Source organism: Coturnix japonica, chromosome 2, assembly GCF_001577835.2.
Source record: "Coturnix japonica isolate 7356 chromosome 2, Coturnix japonica 2.1, whole genome shotgun sequence".
Classification (NCBI taxonomy): Eukaryota; Metazoa; Chordata; class Aves; order Galliformes; family Phasianidae; genus Coturnix; species Coturnix japonica.
This window is the reverse complement of record NC_029517.1, coordinates 127,863,045-127,886,401: the sequence shown is the minus strand read 5'-3', so window position 1 is coordinate 127,886,401 and position 23,357 is coordinate 127,863,045. Positions and strand designations below refer to the sequence as shown.

Sequence of the window (23,357 nt, the reverse complement as noted above, 5' to 3'; positions counted from 1 at the left end):
CATACTCTGGCAGGCGTGGTAGAGTGGGGCAGCTGAGATCCATTGATGTTTCTGTACATCGCACTGGAACAATGTGTTGGAAGTAGCGCTGTTATAGCCTTGGCGGCACACCAGCCGGCATTGCTGAACACCCAACGTTTTGTCACAGAACACAGCTCCATTGAGGATAGAAGAAGTACCAAATGGTACAGCACACTGGGGACCTTTAGAAGGGAGAGGAAGGGGATATATTAGTACACAGAGTGGTACACTTCTATTAAAATGTCCTTGTGGTGCTCACATAACATGGACAGCATCCTGTGCATTTCCCCCTCATACCAACTTAGAACTGGTAGGATGTCAGCCTGGTTCAGGTTACTAACCCTGATGAAAAGATTCCTACTGACTTTGAAGGGTAATGCACTGGGTACAGAAAGATACATGCATGGTGTACGAGAACAGATAAGTTTAAAACAGTCGTGAATAAATTTAAGTAGGAAATGAGAAGAAGGTTTCTTACCATCGACCTTCATGGAAGATATCCAGTGGAAATAGACAGAGCCAAAAGAAAAAAACTCAGTTTGCTTTAGAATGGAGTTCAAAAATTTCACAGCAGTGAAATGTTCCTTGGTGACACAGTAGGTCCCTCGCTGTGAGACACAGCTTTTGAATTAGAATGCAAGGTCTACCTTTCAACTCAGTCTTTATCAATGCAGTAGTTTCAGACCTGCTTGCCTACTACTGCAAGAGAGTAATATAACAGCTCCTCCAGTAATATAACAAGCAAACTACTATGATTTTTAACTTCTACTAATGTGTACAAATGAACTGCTTTGTTCAGTACTAGCCAAATCCCAACCTACTTCCCAACTATATCTTATATATATATATTATATATAATGTATTTTGCTAAAGTTTAGACACAGAAAATTGTAAGTTCCAGACCTACAAAAGGGAAAGAAAAACATAACAGCTACCTAAGTTAGAAAATATTAAGAATAGTTCTCATATCCTACAATTCATCTGTTTGCTGGATGTCATTCTCAGCAATGCCTAGGTCAGTCCCAGTCTCCCTAGCTGCTGGAGGAAGAAAAACAGGCTCTGCTGATGGCTCACATCTCAGCAGTCTCTGCCTCCCCTTCTGATGGAGTTGTGGAAATTAATTTAATTTAATTTAATTTTTGCAGGATGAATCTGGGATCCAATGTGCTACTGTACCTATTGGTTTTCCAGCCATGGACATTGTAATTATGAAACATAAGAGTTTCAAATTGGAATTTCTGACTTAAAAAATTTATTCTTTTAAATTTAAATCCTTTTTAAATTCCGTAAATGGAGACAATGAACTCTTTTTGTATCTCTGCTTTTAGTAAAGATTGAAATCTGGTATCCTTATTTTATGAAACCACCATAGATAGCAGGACTGTAAGATATCATTCTGCAGTAGATAGCAGTATTTATTACAATCAGTGTAAACTACAACCACTCTTACATGCAAATTCTATTAATACTCTTTTAAAGTATTAATAGTCTTCTTTAAAGTTAATAAATATTAAAAGCCAGTTCTGCATTCCCTTTATTTTTCGAACCCTTTTTTTTTTTTTTTACCCATCAAGTCAAATCCAGCCTCAGCCACGTGCTCCTATAGTCTTGTAATGTCTGTCCCAATGGGAGCTTGTGTGTAAACTAGAAAAACAGACAGCACGCAAAAAAATAAAGGGGATGAACAGTTTCCTGATTTAGTTCACAGTTTCCATCCAACCCCATCAGCCAGCCAAGATAATCAGCAATTTGCTCATTTATCTCTCTTGATAGAAGCAGCTCTCTATATTATCATTATCAAGCCTTCTCCATTTTGTCGTTCTTCTATTTCTTCTTCAATTTCTGGGTCCAGGAGGAATAAACCAGAATCAGATTGAATACAGATGCTTGTTCCACAGGTGTTTCTAAACATTTCCAGAAGGAAAGTATCTTCTCCAAAAAAAAGGGTCTGTCTTCTCTATCTCCACCCAGAGCTGTGGAAAGCAGGCATGGGGATGGGAGGTGCATGTGGGGACTGCCAAGATACTTGGCATCAGCTCTCTGTTGCATGTCAAATAGAAGAAGTTGAATTCTGTTGCTGATGGAAATGATTAATTTAATGAAAACCACATTGTGAAAACTGGGCTCTCAAAAGTTATTACTTGGTGTTTACAGCTGTCTGCTCTGATGCTGGAGGAGACATTGATTGTATTCTCCTACCACAACAGCTTCTTTCACTGATTGCAAAGGTCTCCAAGATGATGAAAGAATACTCTTTCCATTTTACAGAATAATTATTAGCAGATTACAGGACCAGGCTGAGTAGGTTGAGGGGAAAAATAATTTATGCTTCTTAATTTTAATACCATTACTAAGTTGTTTAGCATGAAAATGTTCTATTACTTTTTCAAAATCCAGGAAAATTATTGAACTTTACTGTAATGGCATTTTTCATGTAGAAAATAACAAACAGTTCCCCAGGTTTCCACTACATTTTTAAGCAGTTATTCCTCAGCTCACTCTTTCAAAAACAGAAGATCATTAATAATTCAGTCACTGTTTCCTCTATGAAAACTACAGTATTTCAGGATTCCAAGAAACATCAAATGTGCAAGCAAAATCCAGAAAAATCAGAGCCATATCCCAGGGTACATTTAAACATTCTTTATCATATTTCATAAAGATCCTTTGGAATTTAGAGGGAAATTCAGAAAATGATCTTATGTGAAGATAAGGAGATAAAAAGGACTTTGAATTTACAACTAATTCTGACTTCTCTAGCCTACTGCAAGCTCTTCCACTTTTTATGTTCACCTTCAGAGACTATCAGAAAGTCAGCCTGTACTACTTGAGTGCTGTGCAGGTAGAGTTCCTCCAGCTGAGCCAAACAAAACAGCAAATACTACGCAGTCCAGTGTCAGAAATCCTAGCCCATAACCTGAAAGCAGGATGGGCGTACAATATTTATTACACTAATAAGCTCTGCTTCTCTTAGTAGCTATGAAGCCACACATAACTATGCCACACAAGCTCTGGAATTTATTTCTTTAGAGCTTGGTTAGGCATCTCTACATAGCACCATACTGCTTGGGGCAGAGAAAGCCCTGTGATTTCCTTGTGCCTTCTCAAATGATCCTATCCTCAAAGCTGTCTACTGGTATAAGAGATTCCAAACAAAATGATGTAGCTGGTTTCCAAATTGGCAGAGAAGTTACTGGATGGATTATGGTGTCAGATATGAAAATGCTTTACAGCTATTTGGGCTGACAGCGTGGAGGACACATTTTTTTCTCATTACTTAGCAGAATCACTAAAGGATACTTAAGAAAAAAAAAAAAAAAAAAATCATGGGGACTAATTTTTTTAAAAGCTACCAAAAAATCTACCAAAAGCTCTCATTAAAAAAAAAAAACAAAACAAAACAACAACAACAAAAAAAAAAAAAACAAAACAAAACAGAAAAGCAACAACAAATCAACTATGGAAACTGTGGTGTCCTGCAGGTACTGCCTCTGAAGCTGAAGGTTTTCTTTTTACATCTCTAGTTTCAATTAAACACTGCACTTTGGAGCATGGCCTTACAGAAAATCTAATTTGTTTAACTGAGTTCAGTGTTGGGAAGACGTCTGAAGACAACTGGAAATAGAATTTATCCAAACGTCTCCCATTTGGACATCTCACTGGAAACCGTGAGTGAAATCCAGTACTTCACAGCTCTAACAATGCCGGAAATATTCTGCAAATATCTAGTGTTTTGGCACATCCTTCCCACAGTTCTGCTCACTATCCAGCAGTAGGAATGGCAGAAGCATGCATTTTTTGAATTTTATTTTAGTCAGTTGAATGGCTTTTAATGCCAGAGCCAGATCAGACTGGAACTGGTTCAAGTTTGCAGCAACCTATTCAGATTGACTTCTTAGCTTAGCTTGACAGCTCTTTGCTTTAACCAATTTTATGAATAAGGAGGAGTCAAAGATTCATTCTCTTCTCCTTTCTCCCTGACAAAGCACTTGGAAAAAAAAAGGGACACTACGCCCAGGTAGGTCAGAAGTCTACTAAAACACAAAGATAATCCTACCACCTGAGCAAAAATCTCTCTAACAGTCTGAACAAGGAAGCTTAAACATAACAAAATCCTAGAAAAATTTAGATTTGGCTCAGGTTCCAGAGCCAAATTTGCAGAGAAGCAAAATGCCTCAAGTGGCAACTTACTTTCACACGCAGGTCTTTCTCCACTTACTCGTGTCCCAGGTACCTCTTCCCCATTGTCAAATACACACCAGCAAGTTTTTTCATCCTGGGTGCACTGCACAGGTGAGAATATCCCATTGGCCTCTTCACATTTTGGGATGTAACCCTTCCCAACTTCTCGTAAACTAGTTTTCAGCTCCAACATGTTACAGAAACTAGGACCTTTAAAGAGAGAAAGATCATTGCAAGATGCAGAACAGAAGACAAATGGATCATCTGAAAAATAGAATACAGCAATAACGTATTCAGAAATGTGCATAGTTTTAGTTCACTAGACAACGCACACTTTTTTCCTAAAGCCTCTAGTGCACGTTGTATGAATTTGTACCATGAAGATGGTGGAAAAAACATAAAAGATATGATAAGGATATTTAATACCTTTACAACATAATCTCACTTGTATGCTCTTATAAACAGCAATAATTATTTTTTCTCACAAATAAACAAAACAGTGGCATGGAGGAATCATCCAAACCCAAGAAGATCCAAAATTTTCACCCCTATATGCAATAAAACTGGTATTCACTAATTTTGTTTCTCCACAAGTGCTGGAATATACTTGGAAATTCAGGTAGCGATTCAGGTAACAAATATTCAACTTCTGTTTCTCTGGGGAACACACAGTTACTTATCTCCCATCAGGTATGCTGCACATCTACAACCAGACTCCTATCAGTAGGTCTATAAGAAGAGGCAAGCAGACTTGCTGGATCAGACCATCTAACTTCTTGTCCCATCCTCAGCAATTATCTGCTTTTGATATGGATGCTCTGGTAGAAACTCTGCCTGAAGCCTGAAGATTATTCTCCCAAATTTTCTATGGGAGATGGAAATCAGAAAATCTCTAGCTGAGGAACTGAAGAAAGAAACACAGAGTAAAGCCAGGGGATTAACTCCAGTTGCGCATCTCAGTTTCTTTAAGCAGGGCTTGTCCAGCCTTTTGAAGGAATGATGTAACAGAATCACAGAATCCTAGTATAAGATCTCTCATCTCTGATGAGAACTCAGCAGCTCTACCTTTATTTGAAGAACAACCCCTATTTTTATTTGAAGGCAATATAAACATAATATAGATATAATCACACTGCACAGAGCAGACAAGGACCATGTTAAATGAACTCAATGCTGTGATTATGGTACTCCCCCACTGCATGTCACTCAGCTCCTCCAGTTCAGAACTCATCCTGAAAACTCATGAGCCTGCAGACTTTTCTGCAGTGGCATGAGTACAAAGAGAACACAGGTTATCAATCAGTTTTTGAACTCTGGTTTGTTTATTGTTATGAAAGAAAATGGTAACTATTTTTAGCTATGCTCTCAAAGATATGTACCTGCATGAACTTATCATTGAGGAGACAAACCATAAGACCATATTTTCACAGGAATCATTCCAAAAAGAAAAGTGCAGCAAAGCATGAGACATTACCACTGCCATCACAGCCTGTGGGTAAAGCATTACTCACACTCAGGATCACCATCTGAATCTTTGTTGCCAGGCTGAAACACTTCTCCTGACTCAGGATCTACACACCAGGTGTTTGAAGAAGATCTCTGTAGCACGGCATATTCTCCTGTCTAAGAAATATCAATTACATGTCATTGCAGAGCAACATATATTAACATAGACACACTGGAATCCATATCCCAAAAGCCTGGTTAAAATATTTGGTTATATTTGCTTTTGTCCTTTAATGCATGTAAGAAAAAAAAAACAAAATACTAAAATACTCATAACAGGTCCTGAGAAGAGCAGCACATAGACTGGAAGCTCACTGGGATTAAATTCTGTAATAACCTTGGCTTGAAATGTCTGTTCCTTACCTATCTACATAACTCACTGGAAAGTTTCAAGAGAATCCTGGTCTCTATTTCAGGATACCTGAATCCATCTCTATCTTATCCTCACATTCTCACATAGCTCAGAAAACAAATGCCTACCAAGTGCCGGTTAGTCAAACTGTGTCTTCTAAATAAAGACCTGTGCAAGGATTAAGCAGAGGCACCCAATATGAGGGAAGTGTACATAGGTGTTTTCCTTGTCCTCATCATTTCAGAAGATTTTAAATTCTGATTTATGGAAGGCAAAACCTCCCTTCTGTTTTTTGTTTGTTTGTTTGTTTTTGTGAACCCTTTTCATTCAGTTTAATAAGAGTGCAATGAGGGATACTTTCTGAGCTTAGACTGAAACTCTATGGACCCCTAGCATGGTAGTAGCAAAACCAGTAAGACTCAGATTAACCTTTCCTCAGCCATACTCAGTTACCTCAAGGCAGTAGGGCACAAACAGATCTGTTGCAGAGGCATCCAGCTTTGAGCCACTCTGTCTCCAGCTGGAGATTAAGGCATTGGCTCGAGATCTCTGACATGACGTCTGACCTACAAGAGGGAAAACATATGTATGCATGTTAAAATAAAATGAAGTTATCAGATGTAACCTAGAGAAAGGGGTACATCTCTGTCTCCTTTGCTTATCTACATGAGGTTTTGTTGCAGAGTCAGGCAGGGAACATCTGATCATATCAAGTAACAACACTATGGGGTCAATTCCCAAATTATGTGAGCTGAATTAATCCATAAAGAAATAAAATACATGAGCAAATCAAACAAGAAGGTCTCCTTTCTCATTCAGTGGTTAAAAACAAGCCTCTCTTCATGCATGGCACACTAGAATTTTCAATAAAGATTAAAAAATTAAGAATAGGTAAACACAGACACTTAAGAAGAAAAGTCAACTAACATTTGGGACGTTCTGCTGAGCGTGAAACCAAGGAATCCGTAACATAACGTCCTCTTTCATCCACACACCAGCAATGACCTGCACAGGGAAGAAAAAGATTTACTGTAGATGTTGCATTGCAGTATTCCTGTTTAAATTTGTTGCATTTCTGGAGGATTTTGACTCACTGCATCACTACAGAAAGTGGTCAGTAAGCTGAAGACACAGTTAATTCTGCTTTCCAAAGAAAAATAGACCATAATTCTGAGCAGTGGTGAGATCCTCTGGTTTGGCTGTAAGAATACAGGTTTTCCATGTTTTAGAGTATTTTGGGACAGATAGCTCACCTGTGCTCTCATAGCACTGAGTTGGCTCCCAGTTTCCCAGGCCATCACACTGTGGGATGTAGGGGTGAAATCCCAGCTGTGTAGCTTCTCCAGCAAAACCTTTCAACATAAAGTGGTTCCGCCAGTAGAAATGCAAGACTGTAAAATATGAGTAAGAGAAAGACGTTGGTGGCCAATACAAGAAGAGATATTTTAAAAGTACACATTTGCAAACACTGAAGGTAGACAGAATACCCATATCTTACCTATGCAAGGTGTCATACATATCACAGAATCATAAAATGGCTTAGGTTGGATGGGACCTTAAAAATCATTTATTTCCATCCCCCTGCCATGGGCTGGTTGCCACCCACCAGCTCGAGTTGCTGTGGGCTCCATCCAACCTGGCTATAAACACCTCCAGGGATGGGGCATCCACAGCTTTTCCAGGCACCCTGTTCCAATGCCACATTACCCACTGAGTAAAAAATGCATTCCTACCATTTAACCTAAATCCCTCGCTTTTAGCTTAAAGCCAATCTCTCTTATCACTATCAAAAAGTAAGAAGTTGGTCTCCCTTCTGCCTGTAAATTCCCTTCAAGTACTGGAAGGCTTCAGTGAGGTCTCCTTGGAGCCTTCTCTTCTCCAAGCTAAGCAAGCCCAACTCCCTCAGCTTTTCTTCATATAAGACAACTGAAATCACCTTCTGGATTAGGTTAACTGACCATTAAAAAATATTTGATGAGTTGCCCTTGTCTTTCAGCAAAATTGAAGTTACCATGGAGCATCCTTGAACAGATCCTAGGCTTAATACTTTTAATTCAAAGCCCTCATCTCTCTCTCCCCCACCTGATTGTGCAGCCAGCTGGAGAGCATAGTCACTGCCTGATAACAGCTTCTCAGAGACCATCATCTCTGATTCATAGGGCCGAGTAGAACGTAGGAGGTCACTGTCCGTGAGCTGCATTCCCTTTGCCATCAAGAAGCTCTCTCCAAAAGGGAAGTGGGAAGTGTTCGAGTCTCGGATGAGTTGCTCAGTCTCCTCTATAAATTTCATGGCTTCCTGCTTAACACTTTGACACATACCAGGACCTGTAGAAAGCAAAGGGAAGCTGACATATTGGTTCTAGAGATGGACACACTTGGATACAGCAGTTAAGCAAAGTGAAACAATGAACAGGTCAGTGGAAGCTTTTCTGCTGAATTAACTCTGCTAATCTCTTTTATTATATTTCTCTTTTGCCCACAGAAATGACTTCTTCACCACTCTTTGCCCACTCTTCCTTACAGCTGGAAAATCACTATAAGATATGGAAGGTTTATGGTTTTAGCAACTGCATTTACAATTTAGTTTGTCTGTTGAAGTAATGCCAAAGAGGGATCAACAGCTCTGGTGGAAACGCTCTAGTCAGAGAGCTTACAAAACATTAATGCTGGTCTCTTGTTCTGTTGGACTTCTAGGGCATACCTGTTACTCTTGACTGAATAACAGGAAACTGTAAAGAAAATTCCTCCTGTTAAGGCACTTAAAACTTGTCTGCTTTCTTGGAAGTGCTTTGCAAGTTAGTTTAACAGGGAATGTTCCCTACAAATCTTCATAAAATGCTTCTAGCACTGAAGTATCCTTAGGTATCTGGATCAGCACCTTGCATTATTTAACTACAGTCCCTGACACAGAACTTCACTTAACCACATTGCCAAAGCAGAGAGATCATTAATTTTCCAAGAAAGAGCTTTCCCTCCTCAGGTGGTCAGTGATAACAGCACTATCAATAATCTTTCTTTAGGCCATTATCTCCTACTTCACTGTGCATGAAATGAGTTTTTCTCTTGTGGTATAAAATCAAAGACCAGGAAAACTGTTATTAATGTGCCAGCAATACTGTTACTTACATGTTGGTACCTGGCTCACTTCTGATCTTGTTCCTTGCAGCTCTTCTCCATTGCTATTAACGCACCAACAATCACGAAGCTCAAAGTGGCTTAAAGGAGCACTGAAATCAGTGTAGGCCCCTGGGTAGTAGGTAAACTGCTCATTCAGAAGCTGCCAGAATGTGTATGGATCCAACAAAATGTTCTCAGATGCAGAGGTCACATTTCCCTCCAGTACTTCAGGTGGAAGATCAGCAAAGGATGAGTATGTAGCGAAAGCTGGGAAGACATTCTGGTGCCCAGCCTCATACAAAGCTTCAATAAAACCCGAGTAACCTTTCAAAGAGGCATTTTTATATCCAATTAGGATGTTCAATAGATTGGCAATGGGCAGAGTTTTGCCTTCATTGTTCTCTGTAATCCACCGTTCGTACCACTCAAAAGCTTGTTCAGGGGGACCACTGCACTGCACCTGCCTCCAGGCACCATCAGCATCACACTGGGGTAGGTAAATGCTGGAGAGCTGAGTCAGAGAACTTGGGTCTGACAACAGGAGCTTCAGAGTCTTTAGAAACTCCTGTCCAGCTGTGATTTGACAAGCACTGGGGCCTGAGAAAACGAAAAACATCCATAGCATATGTTATGAACACACAGAAGATAAACAATACCTTCAACCTGAACATCCTCACTGTTATTCCATGATCACTGTTACTGATACTTCATCATTTGTCCCCAAAACAACATTTTTGGTCCATTATTAAGGGCAACAATTTCTGCTGGGTTGGGCCAGAGTAAGATTCTTTAAGGTCTATGAGTCTTTAGGTGTATTTGGAAATTTAAGCAAAATCACATTGGATGCTTGCAGTTCTTAATGGGGACACAAGAGCTTGATGCCACTAAACACCTTCCTGAATCTCATCACATCAAGTAAGCATTTTCAGATGCTTGAAAATCTGGTAGTTGTTCTTTCTTCAGCCAATCATTGCAAGATGTGAATATTAGGATAATACTGGATTTTATTTCCTCTTGAATTTTACCAGCATTTTCAACCACGTTGTCATTTCTTTCTACTCTGCAATGAATATCATAGGTGAATATAAAAATACCATCCTTCTGAACGCAGGTGTGAATGAATTTTCTTTTGGAACTTTTTTCTGCCACCTCCAGAGCCGAATCTCAAACAAACATAGCAGAACATGGAAGCTCACCTATTGCACACCACAGTGTTATAAACCTGTTTAATTTTGGCTGCACTCCAGATGGACTGCTACAAATAAATCCCCTACGAATCTAGAACAATGTGATGAATTGACCAGTACTTCAACGAACTGCTACTCAAAAGAGCTCTTTTGGTTTAGGTACCGTATCAGATGCTGGTTATTCTATTATTCCTTCCAATGCAAGAAGCAGGATCCCCTTTAACTGTAGGGATAATATTCTTTTCTGTTAGGGGACAACCATTTATACATTTCCAGAAACAACCAAATATGAAGAAATAAATAATGAAATTCCAACAAAGTAAAGAAGTATCTTTAAAAAGACATTATAAATAGATTTAAAATTCCCAGTTCCCAGAACTTACATTGTATAGGTTTTCCAATATTTCCATTTATTCCTGGAATAGTCTTTCCATTCAGATCAACACAGAAACAGTTTGTCCCATAACACTGCAGTGGCAGAAAGTCTCCATTCTTGGTACAAGAGGGAATAAAAAGATCTGATCCTGCGGACAGGCTTCGTTTCAATTTTTGCAAGTTTCTCCTTTGCTTCTCACAATCAGATGGGCACCTTGGACGTTCACCTCGAACTCTTGAGCCTGGGACTTCTTTACCTGAAGTGTCCAAGCACCAGCACTCTCCTGCATAGCACTGAACTTGCTCATACCTCCCCTCTTTAGTGCAAGTTGGAACAAACAGGTCCCTTGGCTCCTCACCACAGTCTTTAGATCCCAGCGCTAGTTTCACCACTTCACCTAAATCTTCAGCAATGCTTCTGGGGACAGAAATCACTTGTTGAAGGAAAGTAAAGAACTCTGGAAGTTCCAAGACAGAGGAAAGGAATTTCATGATATTCTGATTGTCTTGAAGAGTTACTGTGCGACCAAAGCTGCCTACAAGAGCTTGACTCAAAATGGAGCTCCCCCTTGATGCTTCCAATGAAAAGGCTGCAGCTGACTGCAGAAGGCCTTGGCTACTATTCCTCCCAGTTGCATCTTCCTGTGTGAAAAACTGCCCGATGTTGTATTTGGCACTAGTGCCAAGTGCCCCAGTGAAGTTAAACTGAATCATATTCTTCAAGAACTTTCCTCCAAAGAGATTTTCTTGGAAGCGTTTTGGATTGGCAGTAAATTGCAATGCCACTTGAGCCAGTTCCCTTGATGGGAACATTCCTGAAATGGCTTCACTAAGGATGGATTCTAGCCCAGGAATCTGGTTGGCATATGGACTTTGCATGATCGGAGAAGACAATCCAGAGTCCAGAAACAGCTCCTTGAAGGAGGGAGGGCAGGGTCTTGGGAAGCCAGCTCTTTTCTCCGACTGTACATCTGGTGTGGAAAATAAATTGGACTGGCTGAAGTATCCAGCAGGGCCATAAAAGATCCTTGACAAGGCCCGCTGTCTCTCAGAGATGCACATTTGTTCTTTGCCTAAAAAAAAAAAAAAAGTAAAAAGTACAGATTCATGATACTCCAAAACTCACTACTCTATAGATGCCTTTTAAGTAGTCTCAGTAAATGCTTCTGAGCATATTTTAACTTGTCTGTAGTTCCCCAACTAAGCATCAGTCAGACTGACAAAGAAATTTAAAATGTTGCTAAGTGTAATGTAGAAATAAACTTCTCCATTCGAGACACAAATTTCCTTCACCATATCTGAATTTACTGTTCTTGGTCTTTTTTTTGTTTTGTTCTGTTGTTTTCCAATGCAAATCCTCATTCCTTCTTTTATGGCTGAAACTGTAAATAAAGTCTTTTCCAAATACATTCATACTCTGATAGGATGTCTACTTCCAATAAAAAATTACACTTGATTCAGATGCAATACATGGACAAGAGCAAAGGAAATAGATTACAAAAAAAAAAGACTCATTTTAATGAATGCTCACTAATGAGAAACTGATAGATGTTTCCTACCTGGATCTTTACAGTTTCATAGTGAGAATTTAGTACATGAGTTTTGAAAATGAATTGTTAAATGATTATGAATCTTATTACTAGAGGATTCTAGGAAGGATAAACATTTAAAGAGCAACTAGACAAATACTTGGAAGGTGACTCCTTAGGGAATGCTGAACATAATGATCTGGGTTCAACCTCCTGTTTGGGAAGTGTCTAGCCTGCAGTGACAATACACCAACTAGTCATGTTTTGTTCCCTGTATTTCTCACTCTTTGTCCCTAAAAACTACTGCAGACACTGTTGGATACAAGATGGTGAACAGATTTTTCATGATCCTACATTCCTTAGGATTTCCTCACTTCCACCTCCATCTCCATCTCCACTTCCACCTCCATTCCTAATCCACATCCCCATCCCCATTCCTCATCCATTTCATTTTCAGGCAGTATTATAAAACTAGCAGTGAGGACAAAAGCTGGAAATCCTAAAAGCTGCTCAAATAGGCTAGCAAGTCATCTGAGGATCTGTGATCAGCATCTTTCTCTCTCCTCCAAGAACCTTTGCTGTGTGCCGCAGCTCTTGGCATGGGCTCAGGGTCCCTCACAGTGCTTCCTTTGTAAAGGCATTTTCTGTAGGATGGGCCCCTCCTGTGTTCAGTGCTAGCTCTTGGTAACAGGGATGAAGAACATTCCTCTAGGGAGCAATAAGTTAGTGTAAGCCACAATCCCCAATTATGCTAATTGAAAACAAACGTAGGAAAACAGTCATTAAATGCTCTGCCTTCCTACTCAGTGTTGAATCAAAGTAAAATGATGAGGAATAAACAGAACAGCACCACTGGGGCGAATTTACTGTAGGGTCTGAAAAGGATTATGTTCCTATCTGAACTTTTGGTACTTGTGTGACCTGAGGTGCTTCCCATACCTACATCTCTGCTTCCTCCAGTGTGAGCACTGCTGGGAGTAACAGCAAAGAAACCACAGTGAAATAGAGCAGAGGAGATACGTGCATGGCATGTGGCTGGCTATATTCTCATGAAATACCTTCTCAGAGTTAGCCTGAAAAACCTCCACAGAAATATTCCCTGCTTAAATTTCCTGAGTCTGCCAATAAAAGCTGCAAGCAGCCTCAAGTCATGCCCCCCAAAAAATTATCAGGAAGGCTCAGCAAAGCACATGCAAAGACAAAACAACCAGCGCCAACATATGGTGAGGCCTCTTGGAGGCTTCCTTGCAATATCCTTGGTGATCAGCCTTGGAGGCATGCGAACATTTTCATTTTATTGTAAGCCTGTCTGTGCCTGGAGCATGCTGAGTGACTTGGAATCATAACACCCAGGGTAGATTTCTCCTATCTGCGTGGTACAACTGCATCTTGTAGGCAGAGAAATGAGCTTCCCCAAAGGCAGCCAGAACTAAGACCTTGCGCCCCAGCCCTCTGGCGCAATCCTGAGCACTGAGGTAGTACGCTTCATAGTGAAGGTTTTTAAACTCTCCTCCTCCCCTCTGGCCATTCAGCATTTCTGCTGTCATTTCCATTTGGAGCACTGATTTGATGATGGATTCTTAATGAAATCCCTCTCAAAGCACAAACTCAGACACCTTCTCTAAATAGTTTTCTACCAGATTTGACAATTTCCATAGCCAAGTATGAAAGAAATATAGGAAAAAAAACACACATGCAGGATGAGAAAGAGAGACAGATGTTCAGTAGCATGTCACCCAAACAACAGGGTAAACCCAAAACATCACCACCAGTTTCCTTATACTATGACAGATACTGATAGTTGGACTAGATGATCTTACTGATCTTTCCAATCTCAATGATTCTTTGATTCTATGATACTGGGACCTAGTCTTCTAGAGTCAAGGGACAGATTTTCTCGATGTGTGAAAAACTAAAAGGCTGAAGGCAGATCATAAAGGAAAAATAGATTAATATGGTATTTAATAACTCATTCAAATGTGGTTCTTAACTGCACTGACGTATTTGGATACCAGTTTATGAGCACCACAATCTGTGAGAGCTAAGAAGGGAATTTGTCTTTCATCTTTTTTAATCATACACAAAATTCCCACAGTAGATTAAGAGTTTAGAGGAGAAGGCAAAAGGGACCAGTTGGGACTGAGAGCATACATGGATGAACAAGGCAGTGCTGCCTGGTAGCATTTTCCCCTTTAGCAAACCTCGCACATACCACAGGCTGGGGGCTGTCCTCGTCTCTTCGTGCCCTGGACCTCCTGCCCTTTGGTGTCCACACACCAGCACTGTCCTCCCTGCTGGCACTGCACTGTTGTGTATCCCCCATCAACATCACATGATGGGATGTAGGCATGCTGATAGCGCCGAGCGGCGTAACGTTCAACCTCACATTTTGAGGGGCCTGGAATAAAAGAGGAGGAAAAGCTGAAGGTTTCAGAGACATCTATGCTTGATTCAATCATTTGCTGATTTTTACCAAGCCTGGAGGAAAAAAAAAAAAAAAAGAAAAAAAAAAGCTTTAATTTCCTGAAACTTCAAGTATTGGCCCAAGACAGAATTTCTACATCCTCTTTCACACAAGTGAATCAGCTCTGTAGTTTTCTTCTGTATTCATTTCTGAAAACTACACAAACCTCAACTCATTTTTTCAGCCATTATCAAAGGAGGAGGGAAGAGCGGAATCACTCACTCAGAAAGCTCTGGCCCTTAATGCAAAAGAAAAGGCAGTCAGCAGGAACAGATGTGCAGCACAGGAGGCAGAGATACAGACATGTCCAGTGCTTCCAGTGAGAATGAGGTACTGCTCCTGCAACAAGCTCCATATCTAATTGCAGGGATTTGTGCTGAGACCATCAATTTCTTTCACACCCCTGTGCAGGGAACAGAAGCCTCAATTCCTGTCAAACTGGGCAGAATGGCAGAGAAGCACACTTTCTGATATGACTTATGGTCTTCTAATACCAGCCTTAGCCCTTCCAGCAGAAGCTTTGCTCTTTTCAATAAGGATACAATCCCACAGCCTAAACATTTCTCACTTTCCAGAGCATTTCCACTTTGCTCAGCTGTCAGGCTGAGATAGTGAGAGCATCACAACAGAACAAACCCTTCATCCATGGAGTCTGGAAGCTTTCCTGGCAGCACTTAACATTCCTGGCTTCATGTAGTGGTGTAAATCCTGGGTAATTCACCAAAGCATCACAGTCAGCAGCTAATGAATGTGGTCACAACTCCATCTGGTGGCTGTTACAGCTTCATTCCTAGTGAACCATCTCCATCTACAGGCACAGTCTGCTTCACAGCACTGAATACTGGGATGGGGAAGATGCTTTCCAGACCTCCCAGGATGATAGCTTGTCCCAGAAATAGAAGAACTGTATGACCCATGTGGCTGGAAGACCTCCATTGGTATCTGACCAATAACTCCTTAATGAGGGTCAGATGCCAACACCAGAGGAGTCTGGACAGAAGGATGAAGAACCACACCAGGGTATACAAACTCTCCTCAGGCAAGGCAGTTCTGCAAGGCTCTGGTGCAAGGAAGGAAGCACCTTACTTACTGAGTTCACTGTCTTTCAATTAATGCAAACCTCAAACACACAGGAAAGCTTTCTTTGTAAGTTAAGTACAATATGATGCTAAGAATATACAGTGTGCAGATTAAAAGTCAGCTTCAGTGGAAGGAGCTTAATTCTTACTATAAGCTTAAATGCAAGAGGCTATTAAAACAACTCTCCATAGTGGCAGCTGTCATATATAAAATCCAGAATTCCCATACTGTTTTCAGGGAGTCAGCTGGGTTCTACTTACATCTGAAGCGGCCAGAGGTGGCCAGCTGGACCCCCAGGAAGCGTCGCTGCAGGATCCGATACACACTGGTCTCTGTGAACATGCGGGCAGGCTCCAGTGCAGAGAAAATAGTGTCATAAACTTCATCAAGCAGCAGCTCCAGGCCTGGGAAATAGAGTTGAGTGAGAGAACATCATCAGAGAGCTCCTGCCTTTCCCATACACTGGACACATCAATCGGTCTGCGTGTTTGCAAGAATGCACTCAGATCTCAAACTAAACTGAAGACTGATACTTGTTATTTGTTCTTTCCCTTGGGAACTGAACGTGCTGAAGCTGAGGCGCTGGGCGGCACTCACCCGTGTCTGCAAGCTCTCTCCCCAGGCTGTCCACACAGTAGCAGTACCCAGAGACCTCTGGGAATGTCTCACGGAAGGAGCTGAAGGTTTGGAAAGCTGCTGGGAGCCTGGAAAGAAAAGCAGCATCTTGTGAAGGGCCCAGGGAGGCCCAATGACAACAACTACAAAGCATCTCCTGACTGGCACAAAACATCACCCAGACTCCAACATGATCCAAATCCACGTTCCAGTAGGCTAACAAGTCTCCTGTGCTTTTTAACCAAGCACAGTATAATAAGATCTCCCTTCAGAACAATTCCTTATCCTTCCTATGCACATACCCGACCTCTAGTATTCATTATCAGTTCTATTCTCACCATCAAAATCCTGCCAAAGAGAGCTGAATAGGCACGTGTTGGCCTAATGTTATTACAACAGCCGCTCATTAGCTCCTTCCACAAATGTGGCTGAGTGCCTAAACAAACAGGTTGCTCCCTTTCCCTCCATGCTGTGTAGGCTTTCTGTGCTGAACTAAGCATAAAAGCTGATAAAAAACATCACTAATCTTTTTCATGCAGAGAGAATGGCTCAATGGATTCAAGAGAAAAGGTTTCTAACATATTACAAGTGAGATTGACTCTTACTTTTGGACATCAAAGAAATGGTAGTTCCCAGTAGAATACTCTGGAAGTGACAACAGCCAGATTCCAGTAAAGTACTGGCTTAGGATGGAAACTTAATAAGGTCAGAGTTATAACATAATAAATGTGATCTTAACTGACAGACAATCTGTGGTTTATGCAACCTTCTAGAAGACTTTGTTTGCTGGACTGGGGCAATATAGCCAGTGGGACATTTTCACCACATTCCAAAACAACTGTATTATTTTACAGAGACATATCTTATCACTGAAATACAATAAAGGCTTCATGTCCCAGCCACATGTGGCTTATTTGGAAGAATCAAGTAAAAAGAAAATGGGATATTCTGCTCAAGGCATTCACAAAACGATGGGAGTCAGAGAAGCTTTTAGCAAGGAAAGGCACCTCAGCACCCTGACCAAGAAGAAGAAAAGTTGACAAGCACAAGAATTTTACAGCAAGCCCATGTGAAACACTGTGGCAGCGTCCACAGCATCAAGTTGCCAGAGCTCAAGAAGTACTTGGACAATACTCTCAGATGCAGGGTTTGAGTTTGGGGGGGTCCTATGCAGAGCCAGGAGTTGGACTCAGTGATTCTTTTGGATCCCTCACAACTCAGGATAAACCGTGATTCTATTCTAAGACTATAAAAGGGCAGAACCTCCAGTGAACTGGGGTAAGGCAGTGACCGAGGTCTTTAACCTGATTGAAAGGTTGCACTGTGTAGATGCCTAGCGTAGTTGGACTCGAGCACAGTCTGTATAACAGAAGCAACAGCAGGCAACTACTGGTGTAAAGCAGAAAATCTGGGCTCATCTTTGTTTCCCCCTTAGGGAAATCTTAGCCTTACTCATTTCAAATTTCTCCATTATTTTATAAAACACACTCATCCATTCTGAAATAGTTGGAAAAGTGTGGAGAAGCCATTTACAGAGGGAGTTAAGAGACACATAGATTGCAAAAATGAGTTCTTGGAGACAGAAAGATTCTCCAGCTATCAGAACGTGAAGCCAAACTGTTAAAATAGTAGTTTAATTTCTACATTTGCCACAGTTCTTTCTTAGAATCATAGAATCACAAGGTTGGAAAGGACCTATAAGATCATCTAGTCCAGCTGTCCTCTCTTTACCATACCTACAGAAAACCACTAAACCATATCTCCTAGCTCCCTATCCAGACGCTTCACAACGGATGGCGACTCCACCACCTCCCTGGGCAGGCTATTCCAGGCTATCTTTGCTTTGGAACTTGTTACTTCACCTCTGTATTCTTGCTACCTGCTTATAGAGCAGGATAATAATATTACACACAGGAATGTGGTGAAAAATAGATATATTAACTACCTAAGGTACTCCGATCAGACAGTTACGGATTTATTCTGTGCCACAATTAGAAAAATAGACAGCTGGAAGTGAAGTGGTCCTGCTGTTATGATTTACATCACACAGACACAAGAAGTGCCCAGTCTTGCAGATCTTTTCCACACAAACCTCCCATAAAGAAAAAATGTTAAAAATATATATATATATATTAAAAATATATTAAAGTATTACTTCATTCTGTGCAAACTAAGACAGAACAAGACATTACATTTACTCCACTGCCCTCCTCTGGAGAAATGTGCTGATTGCGATGCCCAGGCACTGCCACTTCTCAAGACCTCTTCTCTCTTCAGTTCCCCTTTCCCAGCTTTTATTTCTCTTTATGAACATTAATTCCTTATTCTCCCAAAGGACAAAGGCTTCCAGCTCCCACTGATGAGCATTCGCTCAAACATTTTGAAGTCTCCCCCCAGCTTGCTTCAATCACTGAAGCTGGTCTGTATGTCACGTCCCTGTTTATCTCTTGCTTGCTCACCTGTATGAGGAACTCCAGCACTGTGCAAATGGACAGAAGTCTTCCCAATGTCATGAGTAACTTGTTCTTTATGTGTTGCCACTTTTCTCTCTGTCCTTCCACATGGAATTATCTCTCTTGGCTCATCTATACATCTGAATTTCATTCTTTCTGTTGCATCTATCTCATCTACTGTTTTCTGCTCATCTGAAAGGTCTCCCTGGCTCCTTTCCCAAATGCAGATCCCAAAGTGGTAATCACTAGTGTGCAAAGTCACGCTGAATACAAGACAGGGATGGGATACAAAACTTTTGCAGAAGAACAAATTTAATTTGGAGGAAAATGCTTCTTACTTGGACTATTCATTAAGGGGAAATAATGTGAGACATAATTATAGCAAAAGGATTTCATGGGGTTTTTGCCCCATGAAAAAAGGCTATGCTCTTACCTGTTATAATTATGAATGAGATCAAAAACCATCATGTCTGTTGTGTTGACAAACTTGCATTGGACAGGCAGAAACTCTCCATCTTCTGAGCACTGTGGTGGGCTCTTCTCCCCAACCCCATGCAGAATGCGACGGTCTCGGATCTCACAGGTCCCTGGACCTGACAGGAAAAACAGTTATGTTTATTAGTGCTGAACATCCTACAAACAATCCCATGCTTTGGAGGAGACCTAGATTCATTACACTGAACACGCAAACATACATGTCTTGTAGTCTCTCTATAGTCAAAGGAAAAAGGGACTTAATTCAAATTTCTCCACTAAGCACCTATGCTTCCATACCATAAGTGTAGGCTACAGTGCCCAAACTGCTTATTTACCGTCTTTCATTCACACCAAAACTTCCACCCCTACAAAACTCATTGTTTTGTTGAATAGTACTTACATTGTGTTGGCTTTCCTCTCTGTCTGGTGCCATAAATCTCCATTCCCTCTTGGTCTACGCACCAGCACTGACCCAGCTCCACGTCACACTGCACCACATCAAATGCCCCTGAGTCCAGGCACTGAGGGATGTAGGAGATGCTACTGCTGTTGATGTAGCCACTCACCAGGATTCTTTGCTTTTGCAGTTGGCAGAAGGATAAGCCTGCAGCACCAGAGAGGGACACTGTTAGATGAAGTTAGTTTTTGGACACGGAATCATCTATTTTTAAACAACTGAACTTTATGAGAGGGAAAACTTCTGCTTTTGTCACCTAGGAGGCATCAAGATATTGATGGAGTAGAGGTCATGAAAACTGGCATCCAGAAACCCACCATACGTAGGGTTGAAGCTCTCCAACTAATAAGTGAATATGATCAGTTAATGTTAATGAGTACAGACCACATGATACAGATATATCTAGTTTCCATGATCACCCCAAAAGAAAGACTAGAGTTTCCACTAGAAAGATTCAGCAAGGAACAACAAAATAGAGTCCACCTAAGTCTGGATGCACTTTGCTTCAACAGCTCAAATGTATTCTTAAAACATTTAAATTAAATATATATATGTATACTTTTTGAACAAGATAAAAACCTTTGACTTACAAGATATGGGATATCCATTCTGTTTGCTGCCAGGTACCTCGAAGCCATTCTCATCTACGCACCAACAGGAAAGACCATTTCTGCTGCACTGAACTACCCTGCAGAAGAACACAAGGAATAGATTTTATTCTTCCAACTCTGAAGTCCTTAGTCAGCATGGGGCACAAAACATGGCAAACAGGTTCAAGTACTGGCTACTTCAAATAATAGAATTAGAAAGGACTGTATTGCTAAGTCCTCTGGATCTACCTAATAGCTCAGTCTAGAGAAGTGGAGGCTTGGGATAGATCTTGTCACTCTCTACAACTCTCTGACAGGAGGTTGTGGTGAGGTGGGGCTCAACATCTCCCAAGTCACAGGGATAGTACAAGAGGGAATAGCCTTAAGTTGCACCAAGGGAAGTTTCAGGTTGGATGCTGGGAAGCATTTCTTCTCCGAAAGAGCAGTGAGGCATTGGCACAGGTTGCCTAGGGAAGTGGTGGAGTCACCACCCCTGGAGGTGTTCAAGAAATGTCTATATATGGTACTTAGGGACACAGTTGAGTGGCAGCTCTTGTGGATGGCTGGACTGGGTGATACTGGAGTCTGTTCCAACCCTAAAGATTCTGTGATTCTACCATTAGTTCTTTTGCTGTCTTTGGAAGAAACCCAACTGCACAACTTTAAGAAGTGTGGGTAATTCGTCAAGTCAACTAAGCACACTTATGCCAGCAGGCACGTTGGTCACAGGTTTCGTGTTCACTGGTATGTGTGGGAAGACATTAGTCTGTTACTCTTGGATTCACCCATTATCTTAGAGATTAATTCCAGCAACAGGGAATTCATTCAGGAGAGGCTGGATCTACAACACGGCTCTATGAAGTCTCTTCAGTCTCTGAGTACTTCACCCCCCAGCCCATTGATAGGGTGGCTCTTCAAAACTGAGTCAATAAATTTAAATAGCAATGAAACTTTATTAAACAGCAGAACTACAGCAAGGACGAGTTACCTGAACTGGCCATCTTCTGAGCACTGAGGAATGTAGGTTTCTCCTCCTGTAAAAGCCTTTTCCCTCTGAAGTTCGCATGGACGCAATGGCTGAGAGTCTGTCTGATACTCTGAAAGCATCAAGAAGGTAAATGTTAAGTGTGATGTCATGATTAGCCTGTTCTTATCAAAACCCTGCTAGTGCCATTGAATTACAGTGGAACCCCAAGTTCACGAGTCCTCCCCTGGTTATTTCTTCACTTTGCCTTTCTGTATGGGACAGCATGGAAAGGCACAGAACAAGCTAGTAATGCTGCCAGGTGCAGGATAAGCATGTGATGGGGATGCTCACAAGGCCCTTTCCCATGCATGCATTTGATTAGATTCATCTCAGTTCTATATTAATGTGGTACTGCTTTCTGGTACCTGAGTAGTTTATATCATTTGTTGTGGCTACCTCCACAGAACAGTACTTTGCCTCAGTGGGAGGGACATCACTATTTATGTTTCTGAATGTTTGTTGTTCATTGAAACCCACCGAAGTTATAAATAAACTTAAATAACAGATGCTATTCAGTAAAAAGGAAAGCATTTCTTCTTAACAAAAGGAAGACATAAGAAGAAGCAGTATCTAGCAGTTAGCATCGGCCTGGCTTCTATTAGGAGTGCTTCTCAATCTCTACTTGAGCTGCTGAAGCCACCACTTGTTCCAGTCAGTTCTTAATGCATTCAAACCAAATCTGTCTGCTGCTTTAACAGTGATCTTTTTTTTTAAGCTCTCTTTTACAGAACAGATTAAGTTGGTCTGAATTTGTAGTAGTGCAAATACATCGTAAACATTCTGAATTCTTTACTGTTTTCCATGATTTTCAGCTCATGGACTTGAGCCAGAGGTGTTTTCTGTGCACCTAACAACTGTCAATCACTTTTTTCTGTGAGTTCTATGGTGTTCCTTTAAGCCCACTTGAAATTGCCACAAGACTGTAATGGATTTTGGGTTACCTCACCTATCCACACATGGAGAACCCTCACATCCTTTCCATCTCAGCTGTGAGTGAGCCAGTTGCTCCGAGGTTTGTGGAGATCCCTTTGTACACAGAGCTTTGTGTAGCTCACTAAAGCACTTGAATTAAAACATTAGGATGACTTACACTGCTGCACCTTCAGGACTATCAAACTCAAGATCTTTAAACAGACCAAAGAGAACCGAGCACAACATTCAGGCTATCTAATATCTTCAATTGAGAATAAAGCCTAAATTCAGTGACAGGACACACAAATAGAAGACTTTCATCCCACCCTTTTCTATTCTTGCTACTACTCTAGACAATCACGTATTCCAGAAAACTTTGTTTTTCCACACAAAATCCAGACGTTACAAATTCAGACAGTCTTGATCATGTAGGCACTCTCACGGTTTAGGGTTTAACCTAGAGCCCAAACTCAGCCTGCACATCACACAACCACCATTTAAGTTCGCAACATACAAGACTCAAGCTCACTGTTTCCTTAGCTGGAGTAATGCACAGAACAGCACAAAGATTGCAGGCGCAGTCAGTACTATATGTGAGCAAAGTAAAAGAACATACTTACCAAATATATTGGCTGCTGCTATACTAATAAAGCACAGAAGGGTGCAAGCTGGGATGAAGCCCATCATGTGATGGGACAGCTCCATCCCTCTGTGCCACTGAAGTGTCCTGCACACTGCATGCAGCCTCTAACTGCCTTTTTATAGCAACCATAGCTCAGACAGGTTCACTTGTGTGCTGGTACATTGGGCATAGAATTGGGTGAGTGACGCATACGATGTTCCTGAGAAAACTACAAGAGGTGCATTCACCTGGAACTGCCCTCATGGTTTCCGTCAGCAAGTTGTCACCCCTCTCCAGGGAGCACTACAGGGGTCAGTCATTGGAAAGGAGAACAAACAGCAGTCACAGAGGCTGGCTTTGGGCTGAAGTTACATCAACATGTGTTATGTAT

The 23,357-nt window shown here is 41.1% G+C and overlaps 1 protein-coding gene across 1 annotated transcript in view; it reads right to left on the bottom strand.

The window, feature by feature from the left end:
* TG (thyroglobulin) overlaps positions 1-23,357 on the bottom strand; it is a 133,098-nt gene that overhangs the window by 107,128 nt on the left and 2,613 nt on the right. Inside the window, exons 3-18 of the mRNA XM_015856299.2 lie at positions 21,394-21,502; positions 20,406-20,503; positions 19,759-19,962; positions 19,315-19,474; positions 16,411-16,517; positions 16,074-16,217; positions 14,482-14,667; positions 10,749-11,813; positions 9,188-9,775; positions 8,144-8,386; positions 7,315-7,452; positions 6,989-7,066; positions 6,515-6,627; positions 5,715-5,826; positions 4,213-4,413; positions 6-203 (exon numbers count right to left, since the gene is read on the bottom strand). Coding sequence (XP_015711785.2) covers positions 6-203; positions 4,213-4,413; positions 5,715-5,826; positions 6,515-6,627; positions 6,989-7,066; positions 7,315-7,452; positions 8,144-8,386; positions 9,188-9,775; positions 10,749-11,813; positions 14,482-14,667; positions 16,074-16,217; positions 16,411-16,517; positions 19,315-19,474; positions 19,759-19,962; positions 20,406-20,503; positions 21,394-21,502 — 3,744 coding nt within the window. The remainder of the gene's footprint in view (positions 1-5; positions 204-4,212; positions 4,414-5,714; positions 5,827-6,514; positions 6,628-6,988; positions 7,067-7,314; positions 7,453-8,143; positions 8,387-9,187; positions 9,776-10,748; positions 11,814-14,481; positions 14,668-16,073; positions 16,218-16,410; positions 16,518-19,314; positions 19,475-19,758; positions 19,963-20,405; positions 20,504-21,393; positions 21,503-23,357) is intronic.